We start from the raw sequence: 25,568 nt of genomic DNA, 5'->3' as shown, positions 1-25,568 counted from the left end.
TGCGCTTGGCGCAGCGTTTCGTTTTGTGCTGGGTCCTCGGGTTAGGCAGCCACCAGGAGCCCAATACTCGTTGCCAAGTTCCACGAGAGGTAGAAAGGTGGGAAAGGGTGTCCTGACACCCCCCCTTGTGCCCTCGGTGCACGGACGGGTGAGACTGGAGTTAACTTCATCAAGGCAAGGGCTTGGTCTGTCTTGCTGCAGGTTTTATAATCAAGGCCTAATGTAGAGCTTGATACATGGCATCTGCTGTTAAGTATTGATTAATATAAATTAATTGAATACATTTGTATTTCAACCTAATAAATTGATACTTAAAAATTTAAACAACCTAGCCCTGACTGGTTTGGCTCAGTGGATAGAGCATCAGCCTGTGGACCGAAGGGTCCCGGGTTCGATTCCAGTCAGAGGCATGTACCTTGGTTGCGGGCACATCCCCAGTGGGGGGGGTGTGCAGGAGGCAGCTGATCGATGTTCCTCTCCCATCGATGTTTCTAACTCTCTATCCCTCTCCCTTCCTCACTGTAAAAAATCAAAAAAATATATTTTAAAAAAGACACACAAGAGAAACCAAGATATCAGCATAGGTAAACACTGGAAATTGCTGCCTCACACAACCACTTCAAAAATACAACTAAAAGACAAAATGGACATCATCCAGAACCACAGGAAGGCTGGCTGAGTGGAAATTCTACAACTAGAAGGAAAGAGAAAAGCACACTGAGACTCAGAGGAGGTGCAGAAGTAAAGTGCAGAGGTACGGAGGCGCACATGGAAGGGGCTGGCAACTGAGGACTCGGTTGTCTTTTTCAATCGGGAGGGAGTCTCAAGCTCCCAAATGCTCTGATCTCCAGTTCCGGGTGAGTCTCTGGGGACCCAGACTCATAAGGGAGAAACTGGACTGTCTGTCATTGGTTGGAACTCGAGGGCAGCTTTCTCTCAGAGGTGCTTGCAGCGATTACCGGGACACTGAGACCCGGGGCCTCTTAGGGTAGGACTGAGGAACAGCCATAGCTGCTTGCTCCGCCCTGTTGATTCCCTGAGACCCCGCCCCACCCAAGCTGTGCACAGAGGCTTTTGCATATGAAAGGCCTGGCCCTTTGCAATCTGAAAATTACCTAACAAACTGCAGCTGGGTCAGAGAGACCCAGAACTTCCAAAAGAAGGCCCAAGGCCCCACAGCAGCTTGCATTGCTTCACAGCTGGGCCTCATCTGGGCACCTCCAAACCACAAACAAGGAAGAGGAATCTGCAGATCTCCCCGTAGCTCCTGCTGGGTAGCCTCAGGCAGAGGCTAAATTAGCACCTCCTTAGAGATCCAAGAGCCAGTGTACCCAGTGGTCAGAGTGGGACCATCCAGATTACAACTCCTCAGGTACATAAGGAACACACTCAGGGGGCAGACTCAGTGAGCACCAAAGCCCCACTGAAGCAAGTCTTGCCCCAGAAGGGTGTCTCCAGCACAGAAGTTCTCCCACCATAACCACAGCTGATTCTCACAGCCAATTGGCCTGGAGGTCAATTCCTCCCAGTGATACCTACAACAATCAAGGCTTAACTACAACAAGACTGTGCACACAGCCCACAAAGGGGTGCATCAAGAGTGTCCACCTCAGGTAATTGGGGAGGCTGAGCCACTGGGCCCTATAGGACACCTAGCACACAAAGCCACTCTACCAACACAGGGAAGCATAAAAAATGCGGAGACAAAGAAACAGGTCACAAATGACAGAAATGGAGGAAATCAAACTACTGGATATAGAGTTCAAAACCACGGTTATAAGGTTTTTCAAGAATTTTCTAGAAACTGCCAATAAACTTAGTAAGACCCTCAAGAAATCTAGTGAGACCCTTGAGGTTATGAAAAAGGACCAACTAGAAATTAAGCATACACTGACTGAAATAAAGAATATTATACAGAGTTCCAACAGCAGACTAGAGGATCGCAAGAATCAAGTCAAAGATTTGAAATACAAAGAAGCAAAAAACACCCAACCTGAAAAACAAAAAGAAAAAAGAATCCAAAAATATGGAGATAGTGTAAGGAGCCTCTGGGACAACTTCAAGTGTACCAACATCCGAATTATGGGGGTGCCAGAAGATGAGAGACAGCAAGATATTGAAAACCTATTTGAAGAAATAATGACAGAAAACTTCCCCTACCTGGTGAAAGAAATAGACTTACAAGTCCAGGAAGCCCAGAGAACCCCAAACAAAAGAAATCCAAAGAGGACCACACCAAGACACATCATAATTAAAATGCCAAGAGCAAAAGACAAAGAGAGAATCTTAAAAGCAGCAAGAGAAAAACAGTCAGTTACCTACAAGGGAGTACCGATATGACTGTCAGCTGATTTCTCAACAGAAACTATGCAGACCAGAGGGAGTGGCAAGAAATATTCAAAGTGATGAATACCAAGAACCTACAACCAAGATTACTTTATCCAGCAAAGCTATCATTCAGAATTGAAGGTCAGATAAAGAGCTTCACAGATAAGGAAAAGCTAAAGGAGTTCATCACCACCAAACCAGTATTATATGAAATGCTGAAAGGTGTCCTTTAAGAAGAGGAAGAAGAAGAAGAAAAAGGTAAAGATACAAATTATGAACCACAAATACGCCATCTATCAACAAGTGAATCTAAAAATCAAGTGAAGAAATAATCTGATGAACAGAATAAACTGGTGAATATAATAGAATCAGGGGCATAGAAAGGGAGTGGTCTGACTATTCTCGGGGGGAAAGTGGTTTGGGGGGTGTGGGAAAAGACTAGACAAAAATCGTACACCTATGGATGAGGACAGTGCGGGGGGGTGGCGGGGGTAAGGGCAGAGGGTGGCGTGGGAACCAGGTGGATGGAAGCTATGGTGGGAAAAAAGAGGAACAACTGTAATAATCTGAACAATAAAGATTTAATTAAAAACACACACACACAAAAAAAAAACTCTAAAAAATTTAAACAACCTAAATATCTTGAAAAACTAGTTAAATAAGTATGATACATTCATGCAATAAAAGATTGTGTAGCTGTATAAAATATGTTCTCGAGACACTGATACGTGAAGATATCCAACATGCATGTTGTTACCATGTTTTTACAGAAAAGGAGGGGTGGGGTTCAGTCCCAGTCCTCACCCCAGGACAGCCTCTGTCGCACCTCCAGTGCACACACCTGCAGGGTTCAGAGGAAACCAAAATTGCTCCACATGGCTGGGAGGGAAATGTTTCAAAGTATATTATTCTATACCTTCAGATTTTGAAACAGAAGCAAATGTGCAAAGAAATAAAAAAGGACCAATTTTTAAGAGTACAACGGAGCTCTCTCATTTGTGTGCAATACATTTCACACGGCATCGGGAGCACTTATGCACCACTGATCCCGGGCAGCCACCTGCGCAAGCAACCATTTACTGGATGCTCGCAGCTTCACCAGGGGCACATGTTAACTTGTGTGCACAGCCCTGTGGTCGCAGGGTGCCGCCGATATGCTGACCCTCATCTTGGCTGATTTCAGGGGGTAAGGGAAGCACTCCCATCCCACATCTCTTTCCCTGTGACACTGAGGACTCAGAGAGAAAGCCAGGCTGTGGGACACGTGAGGGGGCCAGGCTGTGGGACATGAGGGAGCCAGGGTGTGGGACACGTGAGGGGGCCAAGCTATGGTACACGTGAGGGGGCCAGGCTGTGGTACACGTGAGGGGGCCAGGCTGTGGACATGAGGGGGCCAGGCTGTGGTACACATGAGGGGGCCAGGCTGTGGACATGAGGGGGCCAGGCTGTGGGACACGTGAGGGGGCCAGGCTGTGGGACACGTGAGGGGGCCAGGCTGTGGACATGAGGGGGCCAGGCTGTGGGACACGTGAGGAGGCCAGGCTGTGGACATGAGGGGGCCAGGCTGTGGGACACGTGAGGGGGCCAGGCTGTGGGACACGTGAGGGAGCCAGGGTGTGGGACACGTGAGGGGGCCAGGCTGTGGGACATGAGGGAGCAAGGCTGTGGGACTCGTGAGGGGGCCAGGCTGTGGGACATGAGGGAGCCAGGGTGTGGGACACGTGAGGGGGCCAAGCTATGGTACACGTGAGGGGGCCAGGCTGTGGTACACGTGAGGGGGCCAGGCTGTGGACATGAGGGGGCCAGGCTGTGGTACACATGAGGGGGCCAGGCTGTGGACATGAGGGGGCCAGGCTGTGGGACACGTGAGGGGGCCAGGCTGTGGGACACGTGAGGGGGCCAGGCTGTGGACATGAGGGGGCCAGGCTGTGGGACACGTGAGGGGGCCAGGCTGTGGGACACGTGAGGGGGCCAGGCTGTGGGACACGTGAGGGAGCCAGGGTGTGGGACACGTGAGGGGGCCAGGCTGTGGGACATGAGGGAGCAAGGCTGTGGGACTCGTGAGGGGGCCAGGCTGTGGGACATGAGGGAGCCAGGGTGTGGGACACATGAGGGAGCCAGGGTATGGGACTCGTGAGGGGGCCAGGCTGTGGGACATGAGGGAGCCAGGGTGTGGGACACATGAGGGAGCCAGGGTATGGGACACATGAGGGAGCCAGGCTATGGGACGTGTCTGTTCTGGTTTTGGCTATGCTGACACCTACTAACCTTGCTAACCTCCCATACTTGCCTCTGTGAGCATAGGTGGCTATCAACTCCTGACGTTCAACTTGCATGGGATCAGAAGGAGGCACCCCAAGTGGTGTGTGAATTGTTTTGACCTAAAGGCAACCAAGATCCTGTGGTCTCGTGAAACTTCTGTCCTCATTAACTGCCTAGAAGATTTTAAATTAGGGGCCATGTCTATGCTAACAGGTTATCAAAGATAACCCTTTCACCTTCCTATAGGGCAGGGCAAGCTTCTAGTTACTGACCCCTGCCACACCCCTTGACGCCCCACGGTCTCCCTAGCCCTAGCCCGAGCTCGGAATGTCAGCGGCATCTCATTTTACCTTTCTGTCCTGAGCCCCTCCGGCCTGGGGGCCTCTGGCTCTCATGTGTCGGGGTTCCCGTGCACACATATGTAATTAAGTTGGTCATGTTCTCTTGCTGTCTTTTCATGTCTATGTGACCATCAGGCCAGTGGGAAGAACCGTGGGGTAGAGGAAGTCCCCTCCCTGCAAGGCCACCGCTGTCCCGACCTTCCTGACTGTCCTTCGGGGGCAGGAAGCTAACTAAGCCGAGGGGCCTGCTCTACGTGGGACACAAGGCCTGGACCTGGGTTTGCAGAGGAGGAAAGGAAGTTAGCCAGGAGGAAGACGGCGGCAGTTACAGTCATGAGGCATCAGAATGAGGGAACAAAGGCTCAAGTTCCTTCCTTTTTAAAAGGCCAACAATGATCCCGCTCCCTTGGCTAATACTGGGAGGACAGAGGGTAGGGGAGACATGGTAAGCCGCTCCCGGAGGTCCAGGGAGTGAGCGGTCCGAACCCAGCTGGTCAGATCCTAGGAGCCCCTTCAAAGGCTGGGTCACTGGGAGGGAGGCTGGTGCCAGGCAGCCTCCTCTCTGTAGCTCAGGGGGTGGGCAGGCCAACCCTGTCATCGCCTGGGTCTGTGGCCCTTTGTGTGAGCGCCTGGCAAGGGTGACGTGGGGCACAGCTGCAGGAGGAGGGGAGGCGGGAGCGCTGCCCTCCTTGTGTCCCAGGCGTCTTCAGTGGTGGGACAGGCTGCGTGCTGCCTGCCTGCAGGCCAGGGCCTCTGCTGGGCCGTCCCTGCTGGGGCTCTGTGTCCCCTGAGAGTGAAGATGGCAAGTTTCTGGAGCTCCTCTCTGCCCAGCCGCCTCCCCTTCTTCCTGCTGCTCCTCCAGTCGCCTTCCAGCCACGCAGGTAAGGCTGATCTTGATTCCTGCCAGAGAGAAAGGCTGGTTTCCTAGGCTCGCCTCCTTTCACTCATCCTCAAGTTACTACGCAGTAGCTATTATCTTTCTGAAACACAGATGTCCGACATTGGTCCCCTCCTCAGAAAACGTCTGTGCTTCCTACAGTTTTCAGAATAGAGCCCCGCCTCCTTGCCGTGACCTTCACCCCACTCTCCTGGCACTCACGCTCACCAGCTGCTTAGCTTTGGTTTCTCACCCAACCAATAGGGACGTGATAGTAACAGCCTCTTGGAGTCCGTGAGACGAGGTCCACGACAACTTCGTAGTCCCGATCCTCAAACACCGCCATCAGTCAGTGCTGGGTGGGTGTAGCATCGCGGGGTCAGTGCGGGGTGGGTGTAGCATCGCGGGGTCAGTGCGGGGTCAGTGCGGGGTGGGTGTAGCATCGCGGGGTCGGTGCGGGGTGGGTGTAGCATCGCGGGGTCGGTGCGGGGTGGGTGTAGCATCGCGGGGTCAGTGCGGGATCAGTGCGGGGTGGGTGTAGCATTGCGGGGTCAGTGCCGGGTCGGTGCGGGGTGGGGTGTAGCATTGCGGGGTCAGTGCGGGGTCAGTGCGGGGTGGGTGTAGCATCGCGGGGTCGGTGCGGGGTGGGTGTAGCATCGCGGGGTCAGTGCGGGGTGGGTGTAGCATTGCGGGGTCAGTGCGGGGTCGGTGCGGGGTGGGTGTAGCATCGCGGGGTCAGTGCGGGGTCAGTGCGGGGTCGGTGCGGGGTGGGTGTAGCATCGCGGGGTCGGTGCGGGGTGGGTGTAGCATCGCGGGGTCGGTGCGGGGTGGGTGTAGCATCGCGGGGTCAGTGCGGGGTGGGTGTAGCATTGCGGGGTCAGTGCGGGGTCGGTGCGGGGTGGGGTGTAGCATCGCGGGGTCGGTGCGGGGTGGGTGTAGCATCGCGGGGTCAGTGCGGGGTGGGTGTAGCATCGCGGGGTCGGTGCGGGGTGGGTGTAGCATCGTATCAGGTTTGAGCGCTCCGTTCCCACGGCCAGAAGCTGGTGAGTTTCTGTCGAGGTGCCCTGTGCTCACGTCCTGGGGAGAAAGAAAAGAAACAGGAGACCCCACTCCTTGTCCTCCCGGGAACCTTGCAGTGAACAGGGCTCCCACCTCCCAGCGGCTCCGATTCCAACGGGGAGACGCGCTTCCTGTGGGAACAGGCCAGGCGCCCGCGCCCCCCCACCCCCCACCCCGCCTTGGGATCGGAGGAGACAGGAAGCAGCACCTGCGGTGCCAGGTCTGTGGGGCCTGTGGGCAGCGCAGCAGCGGGGAGCCCGGCCAAGTCCGAGCGGGAGGCCCACGGACAGCTGGAGTGCGGTGCTGACCGCGGGGCTGAGGACCGGGACACGGCCGCCGTCAGGCCGCAGCCAGGGCCGTTCACTCCCGGGATGTCCAAGAAGGGAGCGCGTGCCTGTTTCAGACGCCATCCCAACGCTTGTCAAACCCCCTGTGAGCGCCGGTCCCGCCGGGCTCACCGCCCTGACGCTGGTGTCCCGCACAGGGCCGTTCCGAGTGGAGGGCCCGGGGCGCCCCGTGCGCGCCCTGGTGGGGCACCCCGTGGAGCTGCCGTGCCGCCTGGTTCCCGCGAGGAACGCCAGCGCCATGGAGGTGGGCTGGTACCGGCCCCCCTTCTCCCGGGTGGTGCACCTCTACCGCGGCGGCCAGGACCAGGCGGAGGAGCAGGCGCCCGAGTACCGCGGCCGCACGGAGCTGCTGCGGGGCGCCGTGGCCGAGGGCAAGGTGGCGCTGCGCATCCACCGCGTGCGCTTCTCCGACGAGGGCGGCTTCACCTGCTTCTTCCGAGACCACGGGCAGCAGGAGGAGGCGGCGCTGGAGCTGAAGGTGGAAGGTGGGTGCCCCCGACACGCACCTGGCTGGCAGGCACTCCGGCTTTTCTTTCTTTCTTTTATTTTTATTTTCATTTATTTTCTTTTTTTAAAAATTAAATCTTTATTGTTCAGATTATTACAGTTGTTCCTCTTTTTTCCCACCATAGCTCCCCTTTACCCGGTTCCCCCCCCCCCCCCCCACCCTATGCTTTACCTCCCCCCCCCCCCCACTGTCCTCATCCATAGGTGTACGACTTTTGTCCAGTCTCTTCCCGCACCCCCCGCACCCCTCCCCCCTCCGAGAATAGTCCACTCCCTTTCTATGCCCCTGATTCTATTATATTCACCAGTTTATTCTGTTCATCAGATTATTTCTTCACTTGATTTTTAGATTCACTTGTTGATAGATGTGTATTTGTTGTTCATAATTTGTATCTTTACCTTTTTCTTCTTCTTCTTCCTCTTCTTAAAGGATACCTTTCAGCATTTCATATAATACTGGTTTGGTGGTGATGAACTCCTTTAGCTTTTCCTTATCTGTGAAGCTCTTTATCTGACCTTCAATTCTGAATGATAGCTTTGCTGGATAAAGTAATCTTGGTTGTAGGTTCTTGGTATTCATCACTTTGAATATTTCTTGCCACTCCCTCTGGTCTGCATAGTTTCTGTTGAGAAATCAGCTGACAGTCGTATGGGTACTCCCTTGTAGGTATTGAGTCTCTTTCTCTTGCTGCTTTTAAGATTCTCTCTTTGTCTTTTGCTCTTGGCATTTTAATTATGATGTGTCTTGGTGTGGTCCTCTTTGGATTCCTTTTGTTTGGGGTTCTCTGGGCTTCCTGGACCTGTAAGTCTATTTCTTTCACCAGGTAGGGGAAGTTTTCTGTCATTATTTCTTCAAATAGGTTTTCAATATCTTGCTGTCTCTCATCTTCTGGCACCCCCATAATTCGGATGTTGGTACACTTGAAGTTGTCCCAGAGGCTCCTTACACTATCTCCATATTTTTGGATTCTTTTTTCTTTTTGTTTTTCAGGTTGGGTGTTTTTTGCTTCTTTATATTTCAAATCTTTGACTTGATTCTTGCGATCCTCTAGTCTGCTGTTGGAACTCTGTATAATATTCTTTATTTCAGTCAGTGTATGCTTAATTTCTAGTTGGTCCTTTTTCATAACCTCAAGGGTCTCACTAGATTTCTTGAGGGTCTCACTAAATTTATTGGCTGTTTCTAGAAAATTCTTGAAAAACCTTATAACCGTGGTTTTGAACTCTATATCCAGAAGTTTGATTTCCTCCATTTCTGTCATTTGTGACCTGTTTCTTTGTCTCCGCATTTTTTATGCTTCCCTGTGTTGGTAGAGTGGCTTTGTGTGCTAGGTGTCCTATAGGGCCCAGTGGCTCAGCCTCCCCAATTACCTGAGGTGGACACTCTTGATGCACCCCTTTGTGGGCTGTGTGCACAGTCTTGTTGTAGTTAAGCCTTGATTGTTGTAGGTATCACTGGGAGGAATTGACCTCCAGGCCAATTGGCTGTGAGAATCAGCTGTGTCTGCAGTGGGAGAACTTCTGTGCTGGAGACACCCTTCTGGGGCAAGACTTGCTTCAGTGGGGCTTTGGTGCTCACTGAGTCTGCCCCCTGAGTGTGTTCCTTATGTACCTGAGGAGTTGTAATCTGGATGGTCCCACTCTGACCACTGGGTACACTGGCTCTTGGATCTCTAAGGAGGTGCTAATTTAGCCTCTGCCTGAGGCTACCCAGCAGGAGCTACGGGGAGATCTGCAGATTCCTCTTCCTTGTTTGTGGTTTGGAGGTGCCCAGATGAGGCCCAGCTGTGAAGCAATGCAAGCTGCTGTGGGGCCTTGGGCCTTCTTTTGGAAGTTCTGGGTCTCTCTGACCCAGCTGCAGTTTGTTAGGTAATTTTCAGATTGCAAAGGGCCAGGCCTTTCATATGCAAAAGCCTCTGTGCACAGCTTGGGTGGGGGCGGGGTCTCAGGGAATCAACAGGGCGGAGCAAGCAGCTATGGCTGTTCCTCAGTCCTACCCTAAGAGGCCCCGGGTCTCAGTGTCCCGGTAATCGCTGCAAGCACCTCTGAGAGAAAGCTGCCCTCGAGTTCCAACCAATGACAGACAGTCCAGTTTCTCCCTTATGAGTCTGGGTCCCCAGAGACTCACCCAGAACTGGAGATCAGAGCATTTGGGAGCTTGAGACTCCCTCCCGATTGAAAAAGACAACCGAGTCCTCAGTTGCCAGCCCCTTCCATGTGCGCCTCCGTACCTCTGCACTTTACTTCTGCACCTCCTCTGAGTCTCAGTGTGCTTTTCTCTTTCCTTCTAGTTGTAGAATTTCCACTCAGCCAGCCTTCCTGTGGTTCTGGATGATGTCCATTTTGTCTTTTAGTTGTATTTTTGAAGTGGTTGTGTGAGGCAGCAATTTCCAGTGTTTACCTGTGCCGCCATCTTGGGTTCTCCTCTGGCTTTTCTTTCTTTTTTAAATATATTTGTATTGATGTCAGAGAGGAAGGGAGAGGGAGAGAGAGAAACATCCATGATGAGAGAATCGTGGATTGGCTGCCTCCTGCGTGCCCGCACTGGCCGAACTGGCCTGTGCCCTGACCAGAATCGAACCCTGACCCTTGGTCCAGGCTCAGCCACTGAGCCCGGGACCTGTGGCTTTCATCATCCTCGAGCCGGAGATGAGCACCTTCAACCCCACACCGCCCTCCCGGGCATCGCTTCCACAGGCGCATCTGGTCCTCAGGGCCTGCTGCTCGTTGAGACCGGAGCGCCCAGAGCAGCCAGCCCACAGCACGCAAGTGCCTGGCTCAGCGGTGCTCCTCATCCGGGAGCACCTGCGGCCAGGGAAGGAGGTGTGGGCGATGGCAGATGGCTGGGAGGCATTCCACAAGTACTGCTGAGTGAGGAAAGCGAGCTACACTTGCCCGGCCGGCCGGGCGCACAGTGGTCAGAGCGTTGGCCTGCAGACCGGAGGCTCTCCGGTTCCACCCCAGGTCAAGGGCATGGACCTCCCTGCAGGTTCCTGGCCCAGGCAGGGCACATGTGGGCGGCAACCAATTCATGAGTCTCTCTCATACAATGTTTCTCTCTCTCTCCCCCTTCCTTCCTCCCCCCCACTCTCTCTAGAAATCAATGGAAAAAATACCCTCAGGTGAGGGTTTTTTTTTAAAAAGCAAGCTACACAATGACACGATGTAGAGAACAAAAACTAACCTTATGTTTGTGAATATATTATGTGTATCTCAGAAAAATATGAAAAGGGATCCGTAAGAAAGTTAGTGTGGTTCACTTTGGGGGAGCGGAGAGGAGAATGGGGTGTGACCCACCACAGAGCATGAGAGAAAAGATCATAATTACCCATGTGACCTTCCTGTAAAGCACATGTACGTGTACATTTGTGTACGTAATGTAACATGTACATTTGTGTACATATAAAGAACAGATGTGTAAGAAACAAAAATCAAAATAGAAAAAAAGAGATCAATGGAAGCAACAAAATCTGAAATAATCAATTTCTGATTAGTTTGTGCTACTAGAGCATCGGTTCTCAACCTGTGGGTCGCGACCCCTTTGGGGTCAAATGACCCTTTCACAGGGGTCGCCTAAGACCATCGGAAAACACATATATAATTTACATATTATTTTTGTGATTAATCACTATGATTTAATTATGTTCAATTTGTAACAATGAAATTGGAGGTCACCACAACATGAGGAACTGTATTAAAGGGTCGCGGCGTTAGGAAGGTTGAGAACCACTGGGCTAGAAGATAATATGAATAATCTGAAAGTTAATCAAAATGTGCAAGGGGACTTTTTTCCTTCTTGTTGCTTTGGGATTATCTCCTGTTTGTTATACACAAGGGGACCATTCCTAAAAGAGTCAAATTGACCAAATCCTATTACAATGAAAAGTTGATGTGTTTGTGGTGTTTTATTAGGTGAGAAACGTTATTGAAAAATATATTCCAGCCCTGGCCGGTTTGGCTCAGTGGATAGAGCGTCGACCTGCGGACTGAGGGGTGCTGGGTTTGATTCCGGTCAAGGGCACATGGCCAGGTTGCGGGCTCGATCCCCAGTGGGAGCGTGCAGGAGGCAGCTGATCAATGATTCTCTCTCATCATTGATGTTTCTATCTTTCTCTCCCCTCTTTCTTCCTCTCTGAAATCAATAAAAATATGTTAAAATATATATTTCAACATAGTTGAAGTGAGTAAGCCGACAAAGCAAATGTCTGACTATGTTGCCTGGAGTGTTTACTTCCCTACGCCCTTCTCCAGAACTTCATTTTCCGTACGTTTTATGTGATGAATGACTTGTCATTCATTTCATTTCATTTTTTTTTTTTAAATCCCAGGATGGTTAGATGTGGGCAAGGTGAAGTGTATGAAAGGGAACTTTGAAAATTATTTTTTTAAAATTGATTGATCTTTAGAGAGAGAGAGGAAGGGAGAGAGAAAGATTGATTTGTTGTTCTACTTATTTCTGCATTTATTGGTTGCTTCTTGTATGTTTCCTGACTAAGGATCAAATCTGCAACCTTCGGGTAGCTGGACAATGCTCTAACCACTGAGCTGCTGGTCAGGGAGAAAATTAATTGCTATTTAATTGAAGGACAAAAATGTTGTGAGGGTGGGAGCCTCCTTTCTCCCCTCCTCCTTCCCACCTGCGGTGAAACACCAGCCAAGCCGCCAGACAATAGCCCCCTGCAGGCTGGGACCAGGGATGGCATTGTGTGCAGGATAACAAGGCGCTCTTCGAGGGCTGGCTGCAGGAGGTGAAAACAGCTGCGTGTCACAGGACGGTCTTCAGACAGCATTTGTTGTACAAAAAAAAAGTAACCTCAAAATGAAAACTGCCTCGGGGAAGGAAGCTTCCCTCTGGATTGGTTTCCACATTCCAACCTCTTCCTCCGCCGAGTCTGCACTCCTGAGAGTTTACAGCTGAGCCAGCGCCCGCCTAGTCCAGGAGCCAGGAAGCTGGGCGAGGTTAGGGCTCCAGGCAGTGCTATGCCAGTGCAGGTCTCAGATGCCCTCACCTCCTCCTCCACAGTTTGTTGTTTCTCTGACCTTATTCTTTCCTTGTCATTTCTGTGATTTTAGTAATAGTTGTCTCTAATCCTTTCTTTAAACTCATCATTATGAAACCTTAAAATGTACACAGAGGTAGAGAGGATGACGGTAATGAGCCTCCAAGGACCCATCGCTACCTACAATAGTTATGACCAAAGGCAAACTGCTTCACCTGACCCCTCGTTACCCCCCTTCCGACTGAGTGACCGAGGCAAGTCCTAGGCTGCAGTATCATTTCATTGCTAAATCCTTAAGGATGTGTCATTCAAGTGTAAGAACACTTGAGGAGGTGGCGGAGGTAGAAGAGGGTAAAGGCGGGACAAACGGTTCTGGGAGGAGCCCTGACCCGGTAGCTCAGCTGGTTGGAGCATCGTCCAGATGTGCCAAGGCTAAGGGCTTGGTCCCCAGTCAGAGCACATACAAGAAGCAACCAATGATGCATAGACAAGTGCAACAGTAAACCAGTGCTTCTCTCCTCCCTTCCTTTCTCTCTAAAATCAATCAATACATTTAAAAATGGTGATGGAAGGAGACTTGACTTTGGATGGTGAAGCCACAATGCAGTATACAGGTGATATATTAGAGAGCTGTACACTTGAAACCTACATTTTATTGACCAATGTCACCCCAATAAATTCAATGATTACATTTTTAAAAATTAACAAAAATTCCTTAAAGTCATCAATGCCCAGTCTGTGTTCAAATTTTCCTGATCGTTTCATAAATATATTTGTACAACTGGTTTGTTTGACTTGAACCCAAACAAGATCCACACATTGGTTCTTGTTTCCCTTGATCTAGATCTTGCCTATTTCGTCCCCTTGCTGTGTAGCAGGGTGCTCCGTCCCCTGCACTTCCTGTTAGTGGACGGGTTAGATGCGCAGTCACCTTGTCAGGCACACTCCTGGGAGCAGCGTCCCTGCTGCTTCCGTCAGAAGGTCCATAGGCCTTCTGTTCTCTCTCTTGGTTACAAAGAAAAAGCTGAACTGTGAGCTTGACAACCATGCTCTGTCGGTACCCAGATAAGAACTTCAAAGTACAGCCTGTGGACTCAAGGGTCCCAGGTTCGATTCCGGTCAAGGGCATGTGCCTGGGTTGTGGGCACATCCCCAGTAGGGAGTGTGCAGGAGGCAGCTGATCGATGTTTCTCTCTCATCGATGTTGCTAACTCTCTATCCCTCTCCCTTCCTCTCTGTAAAAAATCAATAAAATAAAAAATAAATAAGTAAAAAAAATAGAACTTCAAAGTAGACTTTGCTGTATTTTCTTCTACGGTTGTATTTATACCTAAGACTCCCTCCTGACCCATTTATTTATTTTTTAGATGAACTTCTTTATTATTGATTTGAGAGAGAGGAAGAGAAAGAGAAACATCGATTTGTTGCTCCACTGCTTCATGCATTCATTGATTGTTTCTTGTATATGCCCTGACCAGATATCGAACCCGCAACCTTGGTGTATGTGGATGAGCTAGCGGGCCAGGGCCCTCCTGACCGGTTTAATGTTGCTTGTTGTGACTTAATTCCTAACAAGGATGGCAGTGTCTTTATCCAGCCCTCTAAAGCAGAGAACAAGGTACGGGCTGGGGGAAGCATGGCACATTGAGCCTGGACAGGCAGCGCGTGGGCACTGCCCAGCAGACTCTAGAATGGGAAAGCGGTGGAACCAGAGTGCTGAGTCCCTCCCTCACTCCGCTCCCCTCCACACGCTCAGGCACAAGTCCTGTGGGTCCTCCTGTCTCCAAGCTCCAGAAAAGGGATTCCTAAGCCGCGTGCGCATGGAGCCCTCCGGCAGCCTGGGCAGGTGATGGCCCTTCTCGGGGGGCGACTTAAATGCATAAAATAAAACACATCAGCCCTGAAACAGTTAACAACATAACAAGATATGGGATGGCCCTGATAATAAGTAATTTCAAACTAATGAGGGACATAAGTGATACTCTGGGATTTCTGCAACAACTCCATATGACATGAAGGTATTTGTGGTTTTTATTGATGACAAAGTCACAGGTTCTGCATGTATTGCTTACAAACATAATAGAAAGAAACACTACATCTGGTTTCAGTGTTACTGAAAATACATACGTATCCTTTTCCCTATGTGAGTCCACAGCCCTTTGAACTTCTCCACCTCCATCATGGCCCAGTGCCAGCTCCTGTCCTTTTCATTGTCCCCGCTACCATGACCTCTGAACTGCCCACCCGACTCTCCTCTGCTCTGTGGCGTCAACTCAGGCCTGTCCCTGAGGGGCAGGCCCTCCGCCACCCTGGCGGCCTCAGCATCCCTTAGCTGGTTCTCAAAACTCCCCAAGATTAGCCCAACCTGCAGCCTTGAGTGCTGCTGTTCCAAGCTCTAGCCTCTCCTTCAAGACTAAGCTCAGGTGTCAATTCTGTGCTACCTTCTCTGAGCCTCGGTTATGTTCATTCCCTCACTTACCTCACTGTGGAGCGGGCGGCCTGGTGCGGGGTGCCAGCTGGCTGGCCTGTGCTCCCTGCAGATCCTCCCACTGGGTGGGCCTGTGCTCCCTGCAGATCCTCCCACTGGGTGGGCCTGTGCTCCCTCCAGATCCTCCCACTGGGTGGGCCTGTGCTCCCTGCAGATCCTCCCACTGGGTGGGCCTGTGCTCCCTGCAGATCCTCCCACTGGGTGGGCCTGTGCTCCCTGCAGATCCTCCCACTGGGTGGGCCTGTGCTCCCTGCAGATCCTCCCACTGGGTGGGCCTGTGCTCCCTGCAGATCCTCCCACTGGGTGGGCCTGTGCTCCCTGCAGATCCTCCCACTGGGTGGGCCTGTGCTCTCTTCCAGATCTCTCCCACTGGGTGGGCCTGTGCTCCCTGCAGATCCTCCCACTGGGTGGGCCTGTGCTCCCTCCAGATCCTCCCACTGGGTGGGCCTGTGCTCTCTTCCAGATCTCTCCCACTGAGTGGGCCTGTGCTCTCTTCCAGATCCCTTCCACTGGGTGGGGCCCGGCGCACTGGCTGGCCTAGCGGTGCTGCCCCTGCTCCTGCTGCAGCTGGTGGCCGGCCTGCTCTTCCTGGGCCTGCAGCGCAGGCTGAGAGGTACGCCCGCGGCACAGTGCCTTCCCAGCATGAGCCATGAGCCGGCTCCCAGCGCTTCCTTCCAATGCTCCTGGGTCCAGAACCCCGTGCCAGGCTCATGCAGCAGAGCGCTTGTCAGGCCGCGGACCCTTGCACCCTGAGGTGGGCTTGCAGATGAGGCAGCCGAGGCAGGAGCGGGTCCACGTGCCTGGAAGCCTGTGCGGGGAGCTCAACCCGAGCCAGCCGTGCTGGGCCCTGGCCCAGGGAGCATTCACACGTAGGGAATGAGCTTGGGTCGGGCAAGGCTGGGCTCTTAAGGGGAATACAAACACGCAGTAGGTATTCAAAAACCCCGTCCTCCATCTCCATTCAACACCAAGCACTGGGTTTTGCCGGAAATGGAGCTCCGCTTTTGCGCCCACACTGTCCATCCCTGCCCCCCCGGCCCCCCCCCTGCCCCGCCCCTCTCCCCAGGTTCTCAGAGGCAAAGCCTCAGGACCTGCTTCTTCCACACCCGCTCCCAAGAGGATGGCAGCGAGAAGGGCTTTGCGGGGAGGGGGTGTTGGTGGCATAAAAAATGGGGGCTTTTTCTCCCCTTGAATTCATCCCCCATTAGCAAGGCCTTAAGTCCACAGGCTGAGCAGAAAGAACCTGATGGCTCCGGGCCTGCGTCCGGCTCCGCTGACCCTCCCGGCTCAGGGCCCCACCTGTCAGGCAGAGCCAACGCCCTCCCCTCATTGTAAGGAGGGACTGAGGGGTAATGTTATGTAAAGTGCCTGGTGCGCAGCAGCTGCTCCGATAAGTGTTCAGTCCCTCCCTTCCTGTCAGATGGGACGCGGCTTTACATTCTCACACTGTCCCCAGCGGGTGGGGTGGCCTGTGAACTGAGCAAGACCAAGCCAGAGGGCGGAGAGCAGGGGGACAGGAATCAAATCTTGTTGGTTTGGGGCTTTGCTGTCCACCGAGGTTCCCCACATTCTTTATCCCAGTTTTTTAAAATTGTTTTATTGCTTAAAGTATTACAAACAGTATTATATATGTCTCCTTTTTTTTTCTCACCTCGACCCTCCCCTAGCCTCCCATGCCCCCCAGTGTCTTGTGTCCATTGGTTATGCTCCTATGCGTGCATACAAGTCCTTTGGTTGATCTCTTACCCCCTCCCCCCCCCCCCCCAACCCTCCCCAGCCTTCCCACTGTAGTTTGACAGTTTTTAATCCAGACAATAGCCAAGTAAAGAGCCGGGCTCTCGGCTCCAAGCCCAGCGGCTCTTCCCACCAAAGCAGGCTCCCCGCTGGGCAGGCCGGGGTGCGCCAGCCCAGGGACTGATTATGTTGCCTTTTTCCATTTTAGGAAAACTTCGAGCAGAGATAGGTGAGTTTCAGTTACCTTCCCTCCTCCTCCCCGCCCTTCTGGTTTTGGCCTCACCAAAATGGTCGCTCCCTTAGAACATCTTTGCCAATCCCTGAGTTCCCTTTAAAACTCCCAAAGCAGCCCAAACTGACAGAAAATTCATTCCTCTTGCTGCTGTGAGCCAGGATAGGCACCAACCCGCAGCTTCCCTACCTCCGTCTGTCTGTCGGGTGTCCCTCCGTCTGTCTGTCGGGTGTCACTGTCAGGTAGAAAGAACTTTAGGTGATTAAAAAACACAGGCCCAGAGGAGACAGTGTGGCCTCACGGGCCTCCTAAGTGCCTCTCCCCCTGTTCTTTTCAGAGAGCCTTCACAGGACCTTTGGTAAGTGCTGGCGTACAGGTCCTGGGTCAGCTATGTCCCTCGGGCCCGGGCACCTGGCCAGGGCAGGACCCTGGCTCCTATGGGTTTCCTCTTGCCTTTTCTTTGAATACGCACCTGCACCCAGGACGGGTGAGATGGCTGCGAGTGCGGGCACTGCGCTGAGGCACTGCTGCTCGCTCCGCAGGGCTCACACCACATGCTCGCCATCCTCTTCTCAGGAAGCAGAGGGGGCAAACGGGACCTTTGCACAAATACTCGCTGTCTGGCGGGGAAGTGCCACCCATACATGAAGTAACTGGAGAACCAAGGACACATGTCACCAGCTGAACCCACGCGGTGGCGTGGTCCTGAGTACAGGAGTACAACTACATGACTAACCCCGGGGGGCTTCTTGGAGGAAGAGTGAAGATACCATGCCCCACTAAAATGTTGTTCAGGTCTAATTATGTCATTTCAAAATATTGATAAACATAAGCAGTATTTTGAGACTTCTACAACATGTTAAGAAACCCCATACAATATGGGGGGCGGGGGGCGTGGGCCTGGGGAGCCCCGTTAACCCTGTTTGTTCTTGGTGGACGATTCAGATCCTCACTTTCTGAGGGTGCCCTGCTGGAAGGTGACCCTGTTTGTCATCGTGCCGGTGCTCGGACCCCTGGCCGCCTTGGTCATCTGCTACAACTGGCTGCACCGAAGACTAGCAGGTGCAGGGGTGGGGTGCAAACAGGGCCACGGAGCAGGGGCGGAAAGATGAACCAGGGCTCCAGATGCTGGGGTCTCCCTCTCTGTCCCCAGGGCCAGCCGGGCTCCTCAGGGAGTCCGTGGGTGCCATCGTGGAAAGGGGGTGTGTCCCTGCAGAGCTGCACAGGGAGGCGCGGGCAGGAGCTGGTCACCTCCCACAAGTCACCTACTTCTCTTTGTTTTCAGGGCAATTTCTTGAAGAACTAAGTAAGTTCTTTCCTCCTTCTTATAAGCTGAAAACAAAAAAACAGGAAAGCAGCAAAAGAGTGGGGCCATGAGGCACGGAAAGGCCAGAGGAAAGGGGGGCTGGGCTGCACGGGTGAGGGCACTCTGTGAGGTAGCAGCCGTCTTGCCAGCTGGACAGGCAGGGAAGGAAGTGGGGGCACCACCTCCTGGGCACAGACCCCACTCCCTCCCCTTCCGAGGGCAGCTGCCTGCCTCAGCCCAAGGCCCTCAGAGACAGGTCCAGACGGGGTGGCCCAGAGGGCCTTTCCTCTCCCGGGTTAGACGGTTTCATGGAAGAAACTACTGACAGATTTTTCAAGTTGTTTTCTTCTCCTAGGAAACCCCTTCTGAGTGAAGGTGCGCGTTGGCAGAAGCGGAGGAGAGCCTGGCTGGGCCAAGGGTCGGTCCTGGGGTGTTGCATCCATCAAGGCCTCCTGGCTGTGGGCACCTTCCAACTTGCATTTCCAGGAACGCTCTAAACTCCAAATAGGATTGATTTCTTTTTTTGTTTGTTTGTTAATTTTTTTTAAGGAAAGGAGAAACGTCGTTTGTTGTTCCACCTTATCTACACACCCATTTGTTTCTCTTCTGTCATCTACTTTTCCCCAGCTCTGTGTTTCCTGTTTTTGTACCTACATCTTTCTTTTTTCAGAGAGGAAGGGAGAGGGAAAGAGAGATGGAAACATCAATGATGAGAGAGAATCATTGATTGGCTCCCTCCTGCACAACCTCTACTGGGGATCTAGCCCACAACCTGGGAATGTGCCCTTGACTGGAATTGAATCCGGGACCCTTCAGTCTGCAGGCCAACGCTCTATCCACTGAGCCAAACCAGCCAGGGCTATACCTACATCTTTTCACCTCCTGCCTCCCACCGGAAGTCCGCAGGCACTGGGCCTCAGAGGGCACCTGTGCTGCACCAGCGCCCCGCGGCCTCTGACCCCCCCCCCCCCCCGCCCCCCCAGCATGCCGATCTGCAATGATCTGTCCCAACGGCTGAGTGGAGGGTGGAAGGGAAGGAACATGATGAGTCCAAAACAGCAAAGAGCAGAGGGCGCTGCAGAGTGAAGACTCAGGGAGAGAGCCAGCACCTGGCGGAGCTCCGCCCGGCAGAGCGTCCTGAGGATCAGGGCCAAAGGTGCGGATGGCCGCCCTGCTTTGAGGCCCCCCTGTACTTCCACGGCCAGCAGAGGGGTCCCTCAGGCTCCCCTCCCGTCCCTCTCCTCCCATTTCCATGCCTCTCAGAGTAGCCCCCGTTTCGCTCAACAATTCCTGCTTTATGGTGCCAGACACAAAGAAACAGCTGGTGCGAATAACGCAAGTTCCCAGGCCACATCCTGTGCCTCTTCCTCCTGCCCCAGCCTCCGCCCGAGTCCGTCCCCAGGAAAACAGAACAGATGACATCTGGATCGAAAGGCCTTTACTCATGTTCCAGGCCCTCGCCACCCCGTCTGCTGCTTTTCCTCCGCGTCCCTCCTCCCTTCCTCCCGGGCCACCTCCTGGGGGCCCGGCTCCTCGGAGACCCACCGCCTTCCCTGCCACAGGGCGGGCGCGGCGAGAGGCCCAGCCACTGGCCCAGGGCCGCCCGGCACAGCCCCTCGCCTTGGTAGCTGCCCCAGTGCCCCACGAGGGCCTCCCGCTCCCCAAAGCAGAGGTCGCAGACCGGGCAGCGGTAGACCTGCTCCCAGCGGGCGCGCTGGTGCCGGCGCAGCGCCGAGGACGAGCCGAAGGCCTGGCCGCAGCAGAAGCAGCGGCGCGACTGCTCCGCGCGGTGAGCCTCCTGGTGCCTGGAGAGCGAAGCCTTGGCCCCGAGGGTCAGGGGGCAGCGCGGGCAGGGGAAGCCCCTGCGCCCCGGAGGCTTCGGCCGGGCAGCCTGGGGCCGGGTGCTCGGGCCGTGGGGCCCCGGCGCTGGGGCTGTGGCCACGGGGGCCTGAGCTCTCACCACGAGCACCGGGGTCCTGCCTGCGGGCGGCCGCGGCCCGGCGGCGGCGGGGCCCTCGGGGCCCTCGGCTCTCCGCGTGGCTCGTTGGACCCCGGCCGCTGGCTCGGGGCTCCCGGCCGCCGGCCCCGGGGCCAGGTGTGTCCGCTGGTGGCGCTTGAGCTCAGACCGGTCCCGGAAGCACTTGCCACAGCAGGGGCAGGAGTGGGGCCGGTAGCCCAGGTGCACGCGGCGGTGGCGGCTCAGGCCCGAGGCGTCGCAGTAGGTCTTGTCGCAGAGGGAGCAGCGGAAGGGCCGCTCCCCGAGGTGGGTGCGCCGGTGGCAGCTGAGGGCCTTGGGGCTCCGGAAGGACTTCCCGCACTGGCCGCAGCTGTGCGTCCCCTTCAGATTGTGGACGAACTGGTGGTAACGGAGGTTGGAGCGCTGACTGAAGCACCTGCCGCAGACGGGGCAGGCGAAGGGGGGCCCAGCCGCGGGCGCCGGGAGCACTGGGGGCCCGCCCAGGGGCTGCTCCTCGCCTCCTGCCAGGACCGAGGAAGAACAACACAGCAAGACTCACCCTGAAAGCCAGGCCGCCCGGCCCCCCTCCCCCTCCCCCGCTTCCCGACTCGCTCTGCACCCTCAGCAGCACCCAGGGTTTTTCTAATTAACAGCAAGTAAAACCTGAACTGGAATCTTTCAACAATATCAGATTAAAATATTAACTGATAACATCTTTTGAAACCCAATTCCTCTCTTTTTCCTAACATCATGCCGGCTGGGACACAGGGAGAGGGGTGCTGCTGAAAATGAAGCTCAGATAGGAGTGCCAGCCGGGCACTGGGCACAGGGCCTGGCCGAAGCCTCTCTCACGTCCTCTCACCTCCCAGGAACCAGTCTCCCCGACCCCCTGGGCGTCAAGTCCATCCCTTCCTTTCTTTCCTCTTGCGAGGACTTCAGCAAAGGGGTGCCCTGACCAGCAGCCACATGCAGTCCCTCAGCCCTTAGAAACTTGGAGGCGCTCTGGCCCTGGCGGCTCACAGCCAACTTCCCGAAGCCAAGGCCCCGGAGGGCAGCTCACCTGCAGGGCGGCCTCCCCCACGCGGGGGAAGGAGGGCTGCTCTCCACCGCTTCACTTCTTGTTCCAGCTCCGTGACCAGATCCGGATTAGTCAGAGCGGTTCTAGCTGCAGAGTGGGGAGGAAGAGGAGCTGAGGTCCCCGGTGCGGCCCTCGCACCCAAAGGGAACAACAGGCTGCTTTTGTGTCCTTGGTTTAAGAACTAGAATCTGGGAAACACAGATGCAGGGGGAGACACTCAAAAGACCAGCCCCTAAGCGCGGGCCCTCACCCAGCGGCCCGGGAAGCTGGCAGGATGAGGGTGCACGCCCTGGGAGCTGTCATCACGTCACTTTGGGCAGGCTCAGTCCTCTCCTCTCTCCCTGAGCTTGTGACCCAGATCTCACACCCGAGAACCAAGGGCCAGTCGACCTGCCCAGGGAAGCCAAATGCCCGGGCCGCGGACCTGCCTCTTACCCACAGACACCAGGGTTTTGAAGGTCTCGGACATGACGTCCTGGTAGAGGGCCCTCTGACGGGCGTCCAGACACGCCCACTCCTCCGGGGTGAAGCGCACGGCCACGTCCTCCAAGGCGACTGGCTTCTGGAAGAGAGGGGCTCAGGGAGTCTGGACCCAGAGCAGGCCCCGGCCTCGTCCAGAAAGCAAAGGGAAAACTAAAACCACAGAAGCAGGGGAAACAGAAAACTCAGGCACAGAGCCAGCAACAGGTACGTACAGACAAGAAAGGAAGGTTGGAGAGGAGGAAGGGAAATATAGGAGCAAATGGAGGGTTTCCACAGAAAAGAACCAAAGGGAAGCAAGCAGAAAGGCTGTGGCTCTGCCGGCCCCGGAAGCACTCGTGAGGGCTCGGTGCTGCCGGGGGGCCCTCGGCCCCTCCTGGGTGCAGCTCAGCTTGAAGCAGCCTGAGGTCCCATCTGACCTACAGACGGGAATGGGCGAAAGCTGCCGGGCCCAGGACTCCCGCCCCAGCTGGTCTCCTCACCTCCGCCCAGGCCTGCCACCAGCATTCCCTCTTCACTGCTGTCCGAGGGGCCTCCTGGTCGGGCTCGGGCTCGGGCTCGGGCTCGGGGCTGGGGCTGGGGCCGGTGCCGGTGCCAGTGCCAGGGAACAGCTTCTGCGCTTCCATGGTACCTCTTCCTAGCTTTATCCACTCCCGGACTTGCCCCCGGGACTACCTACCACCCTGAGGTAGCAGAGCCCGAGGGAGCGGCCTGCAAGGCCCTGGTCAGCTTGGCTTCCTGTGACAGACCATCTGCTCAGGGGCTGCCTTCCTTCGGATCCCACAGCCTCGGCTTCAGAGCTCAGGGACCTGGCCCCCTGGGGGCGGCTGCCACTTTCCAGGAATGCCAGGCTGGGGCTGGGAAGGCGCCTGCCTGTTTCCCTTGCGTCTAACCACCGGCTCGTGCCCACCTCTGGGAGCCTGAGGTCAGAGAGAAACAAACACATCAGCAAGAGGGGAGTGAGAAGCAACAGAGAGAAACGAACATATGAGCGAGTGGGGTGGGGGGAGTGAGTAGCAACAGCTTCCTTATTAGACCACAGGTTACCCACTCCTGCTCTGCGCCAGGGACCTGCAGCGCGGTCCTGCAGGTGACAGCTAACTCACAATTTTAACCCAAAGGCAGAGGTGCTAGTCACTCAAGGACACTCCAGGTCCAAGCCGAGACTGTGGCTCCGACGGTGGGATGCCCGGTCCCAGAGCTCTCAGAGCAGCACAGCCTGCCGAGGGAGCCAGAACGGCCGCACCAGCACCCGCACCATTCTCCTGATTCTGACCCCGTTTCATTGGAAAATGGGATTAAAGGAGACACTCTCTAAGATCCTATCTAGGAGAAAAAGATGGTTCTTTGGGTTTTTAACATATACAGATCTTTGTAAAGAATACAGTGAGCTGGCCAGGTGGCCGAGCATCATCCTGTGCACTGAAGGGTCACTGGTTCCATTCCGGCTCAGGGACATACTGGGTTTCAGGCTGGATCCCTGGTCGGGGCATGCATGGAAGACAACCGATTGATGTTCCTCTCTCACATCAATGTTTCTCCCTCTCCCTTTTCTCTCTCTCTGGGCATGTCTTCTGGTGAGGATTTTTAAAAAACGAAGCCCTGCTGGTTTGGTTCAGTGGATAGAGCGTCGGCGTGCAGACTGAAGGGTCCGGAGTTAGATTCCTGTCAAGGGAACATACCTGGGTTGCGGGCTTGATCCCCAGTAGGGGGGGCAGGAGGCAGCTGATCAATGATTCTCATCATTGATGTTTCTCTCCCCCTCTCCCTTCCTCTCTGAGATATATATAGAAGAATAGTGATAGCAACCCAACATCAAGCAGGTATCCGGGCTCCCACTGAGGCAGACCTGGCTGCACTCCAGGCCTGCTGACAGCAGCACACCCTGTCTCCCCTTGAGATGCGATGAAAAGAATAAAGGCATAAAAACCTGTTACTTCTTTCACTTTTTTGAACAAGTGATGGAAGTGAAGACGCCAGCAAGAAAAGGAGCATCTGACAATAGAAGGGAAGAAGTTGTCAGGAAAGGCAGTGCTGGGATCGAACTGGAGTCCCTCCCTCTGTGGCTTCCTTTCCTCCCAGACCCTGGCGTTTCTGCCAGGCGCAGCCTGCCGGCTCTCCTCTCCGGGCGGCTGTGCCAGGGTTGCCAGACAGGCAATACCGACGCCTTGGTCAGGGGCACTGACCTCTTTTCCTTCAGGTCGTCAAATTTAAAAACCGACAACAGCCAACACAAAGCTGTGCGTTGCGAATGAACTAAAATTATATATATATTTTTGTCAAATCAGCAAAAAAAAAAAAAAAAGAGGTTTGGTGTGCCACAGAATGAAAAATAGCTGTCTGCTCGCCTGCCGAGCCTCACAGGCAGCTTCCCGCAGCAGCATCAGTGGCAGCACCCGCAAGGCCTGCCTTCCGGCCCCAAGGCGACACCCACTCCCGCCGCGGGTCCTCCACCCGCCTTCGACGGTTGCGGGGCTCGGGGCGGACTGCGGGGCTCGGGTGGGAACTGCGGGGCTCGGGGCGGACTGCGGGGCTCGGGTGGGAACTGCGGGGCTCCGCGCGGACTGCGGGGCTCAGGGCGGACGGGGGGCTCGGGGCGGACTGCGGGGCTCGGGTGGGAACTGCGGGGCTCCGGGCGGACGGGGGGCTCGGGTGGGAACTGCGGGGCTCGGGGCGGACTGCGGGGCTCGGGGCGGACTGCAGGGCTCGGGTGGGAACTGCGGGGCTCGGGGCGGACTGGGGGGCTCGGGGCGGACTGGGGGGCTCGGGGCGGACTGCGGGGCTCGGGGCGGACTGCGGGGCTCGGGTGGGAACTGCGGGGCTCGGGGCGGACTGGGGGGCTCGGGGCGGACTGGGGGGCTCGGGGCGGACTGCGGGGCTCGGGGCGGACTGGGGGGCTCGGGGCGGACTGGGGGGCTCCGCGCGGACTGCGGGGCTCGGCGCGGACTGCGGGGCTCGGGTGGGACTGCGGGGCTCGGGGCGGACTGCGGGGCTCGGCGCGGACTGCGGGGCTCGGGGCGGACTGCGGGGCTCAGGGCGGACTGCGGGGCTCGGGTGGGAACTGCGGGGCTCGGGGCGGACTGCGGGGCTCGGGTGGGAACTGCGGGGCTCGGGGCGGACTGCGGGGCTCGGGTGGGAACTGCGGGGCTCGGGGCGGACTGGGGGGCTCGGGTGGGAACTGCGGGGCTCAGGGCGGACTGCGGGGCTCGGGTGGGAACTGCGGGGCTCGGGGCGGACTGGGGGGCTCGGGGCGGACTGGGGGGCTCCGCGCGGACTGCGGGGCTCGGCGCGGACTGCGGGGCTCGGGGCGGAAGCGAGGCTGCGGAGCCGCACGCACGGTCTGCACCGGGCTCCCGGGCGCGGAGACCCAAGGTGCAGGCAGAAGGGCCGTCGGGAGCCTGTCCCGCCCTCCAGAACTCCATCCCCGAGCGGAGGAGTCGCCATTTTCCAGTCCTGAGCGCCCCCTCCCCCTCCCCCTCCCCCGTCTCCCTCTAACCCCAAACCGGCCAACGGCTCCCCACGGCACGTGGACTGCCCCGGCCCCCACCCGGGGCTCCAACCACTTGACTTTC

The 25,568-nt window shown here is 55.5% G+C and overlaps 2 protein-coding genes across 10 annotated transcripts in view; one reads left to right on the top strand and one right to left on the bottom strand.

Annotated features, from left to right (window-relative positions):
• Window positions 1–5,684: 5,684 nt before the first annotated feature.
• MOG (myelin oligodendrocyte glycoprotein) lies at window positions 5,685–21,126 on the top strand. 2 transcript variants are annotated; one of them, XM_070419057.1, is made up of 8 exons: window positions 5,685–5,812; window positions 7,352–7,699; window positions 15,709–15,822; window positions 17,152–17,172; window positions 17,513–17,533; window positions 18,121–18,237; window positions 18,461–18,481; window positions 18,837–21,126. In XM_070419057.1, the coding sequence occupies exons 1-8, from the start codon at window positions 5,731–5,733 to the stop codon at window positions 18,848–18,850; spliced, it is 738 nt and encodes a 245-aa protein (XP_070275158.1). In that variant the 5' UTR covers window positions 5,685–5,730; the 3' UTR covers window positions 18,851–21,126. The 2 variants fall into 2 exon arrangements, with proteins under 2 accessions (XP_070275158.1, XP_070275159.1); XM_070419058.1 differs by lacking the exons at window positions 18,461–18,481; window positions 18,837–21,126 and having other exon boundaries at window positions 17,718–18,213.
• The window catches only part of ZFP57 (ZFP57 zinc finger protein), a 33,034-nt gene continuing 27,375 nt past the window's right edge, over window positions 19,910–25,568 (bottom strand). For 4 of the 8 annotated variants that reach the window (XM_070419049.1, XM_070419051.1, XM_070419055.1 and 1 more), the window contains 3 exons: window positions 21,952–22,078; window positions 21,499–21,603; window positions 19,910–20,959 (listed from right to left, as the gene is read on the bottom strand). In XM_070419049.1, coding sequence (XP_070275150.1) covers window positions 19,920–20,959; window positions 21,499–21,603; window positions 21,952–22,078 — 1,272 coding nt within the window. In that variant the 3' untranslated portion in view covers window positions 19,910–19,919. Of the gene's footprint in view, window positions 20,960–21,498; window positions 21,604–21,951; window positions 22,079–22,478; window positions 22,917–23,457; window positions 23,662–23,926; window positions 23,992–25,568 lie in introns of those variants that run through there. The other 4 variants (XM_070419050.1, XM_070419048.1, XM_070419053.1 and 1 more) reach the window with 4 other exon arrangements.

Source organism: Myotis yumanensis, unplaced genomic scaffold (assembly GCF_028538775.1).
Source record: "Myotis yumanensis isolate MYYU_CA2020_CCGP unplaced genomic scaffold, mMyoYum1.0.hap1 SCAF_6, whole genome shotgun sequence".
Taxonomy (NCBI): domain Eukaryota; kingdom Metazoa; phylum Chordata; class Mammalia; order Chiroptera; family Vespertilionidae; genus Myotis; species Myotis yumanensis.
This window is presented reverse-complemented; position numbering and strand designations above follow the sequence as displayed.

Coding starts and splice junctions, on each gene's coding strand:
- MOG (XM_070419057.1), top strand. CDS start 5,731: ATGGCAAGTTTCTGGAGCTCCTCTCTGCCCAGCCGCCTCCCCTTCTTC. Junction 7,700..15,708: donor GCTGGAGCTGAAGGTGGAAG/GTGGGTGCCCCC, acceptor GCTCTCTTCCAG/ATCCCTTCCACTGGGTGGGG. Junction 18,238..18,460: donor GCTGCACCGAAGACTAGCAG/GTGCAGGGGTGG, acceptor CTTTGTTTTCAG/GGCAATTTCTTGAAGAACTA.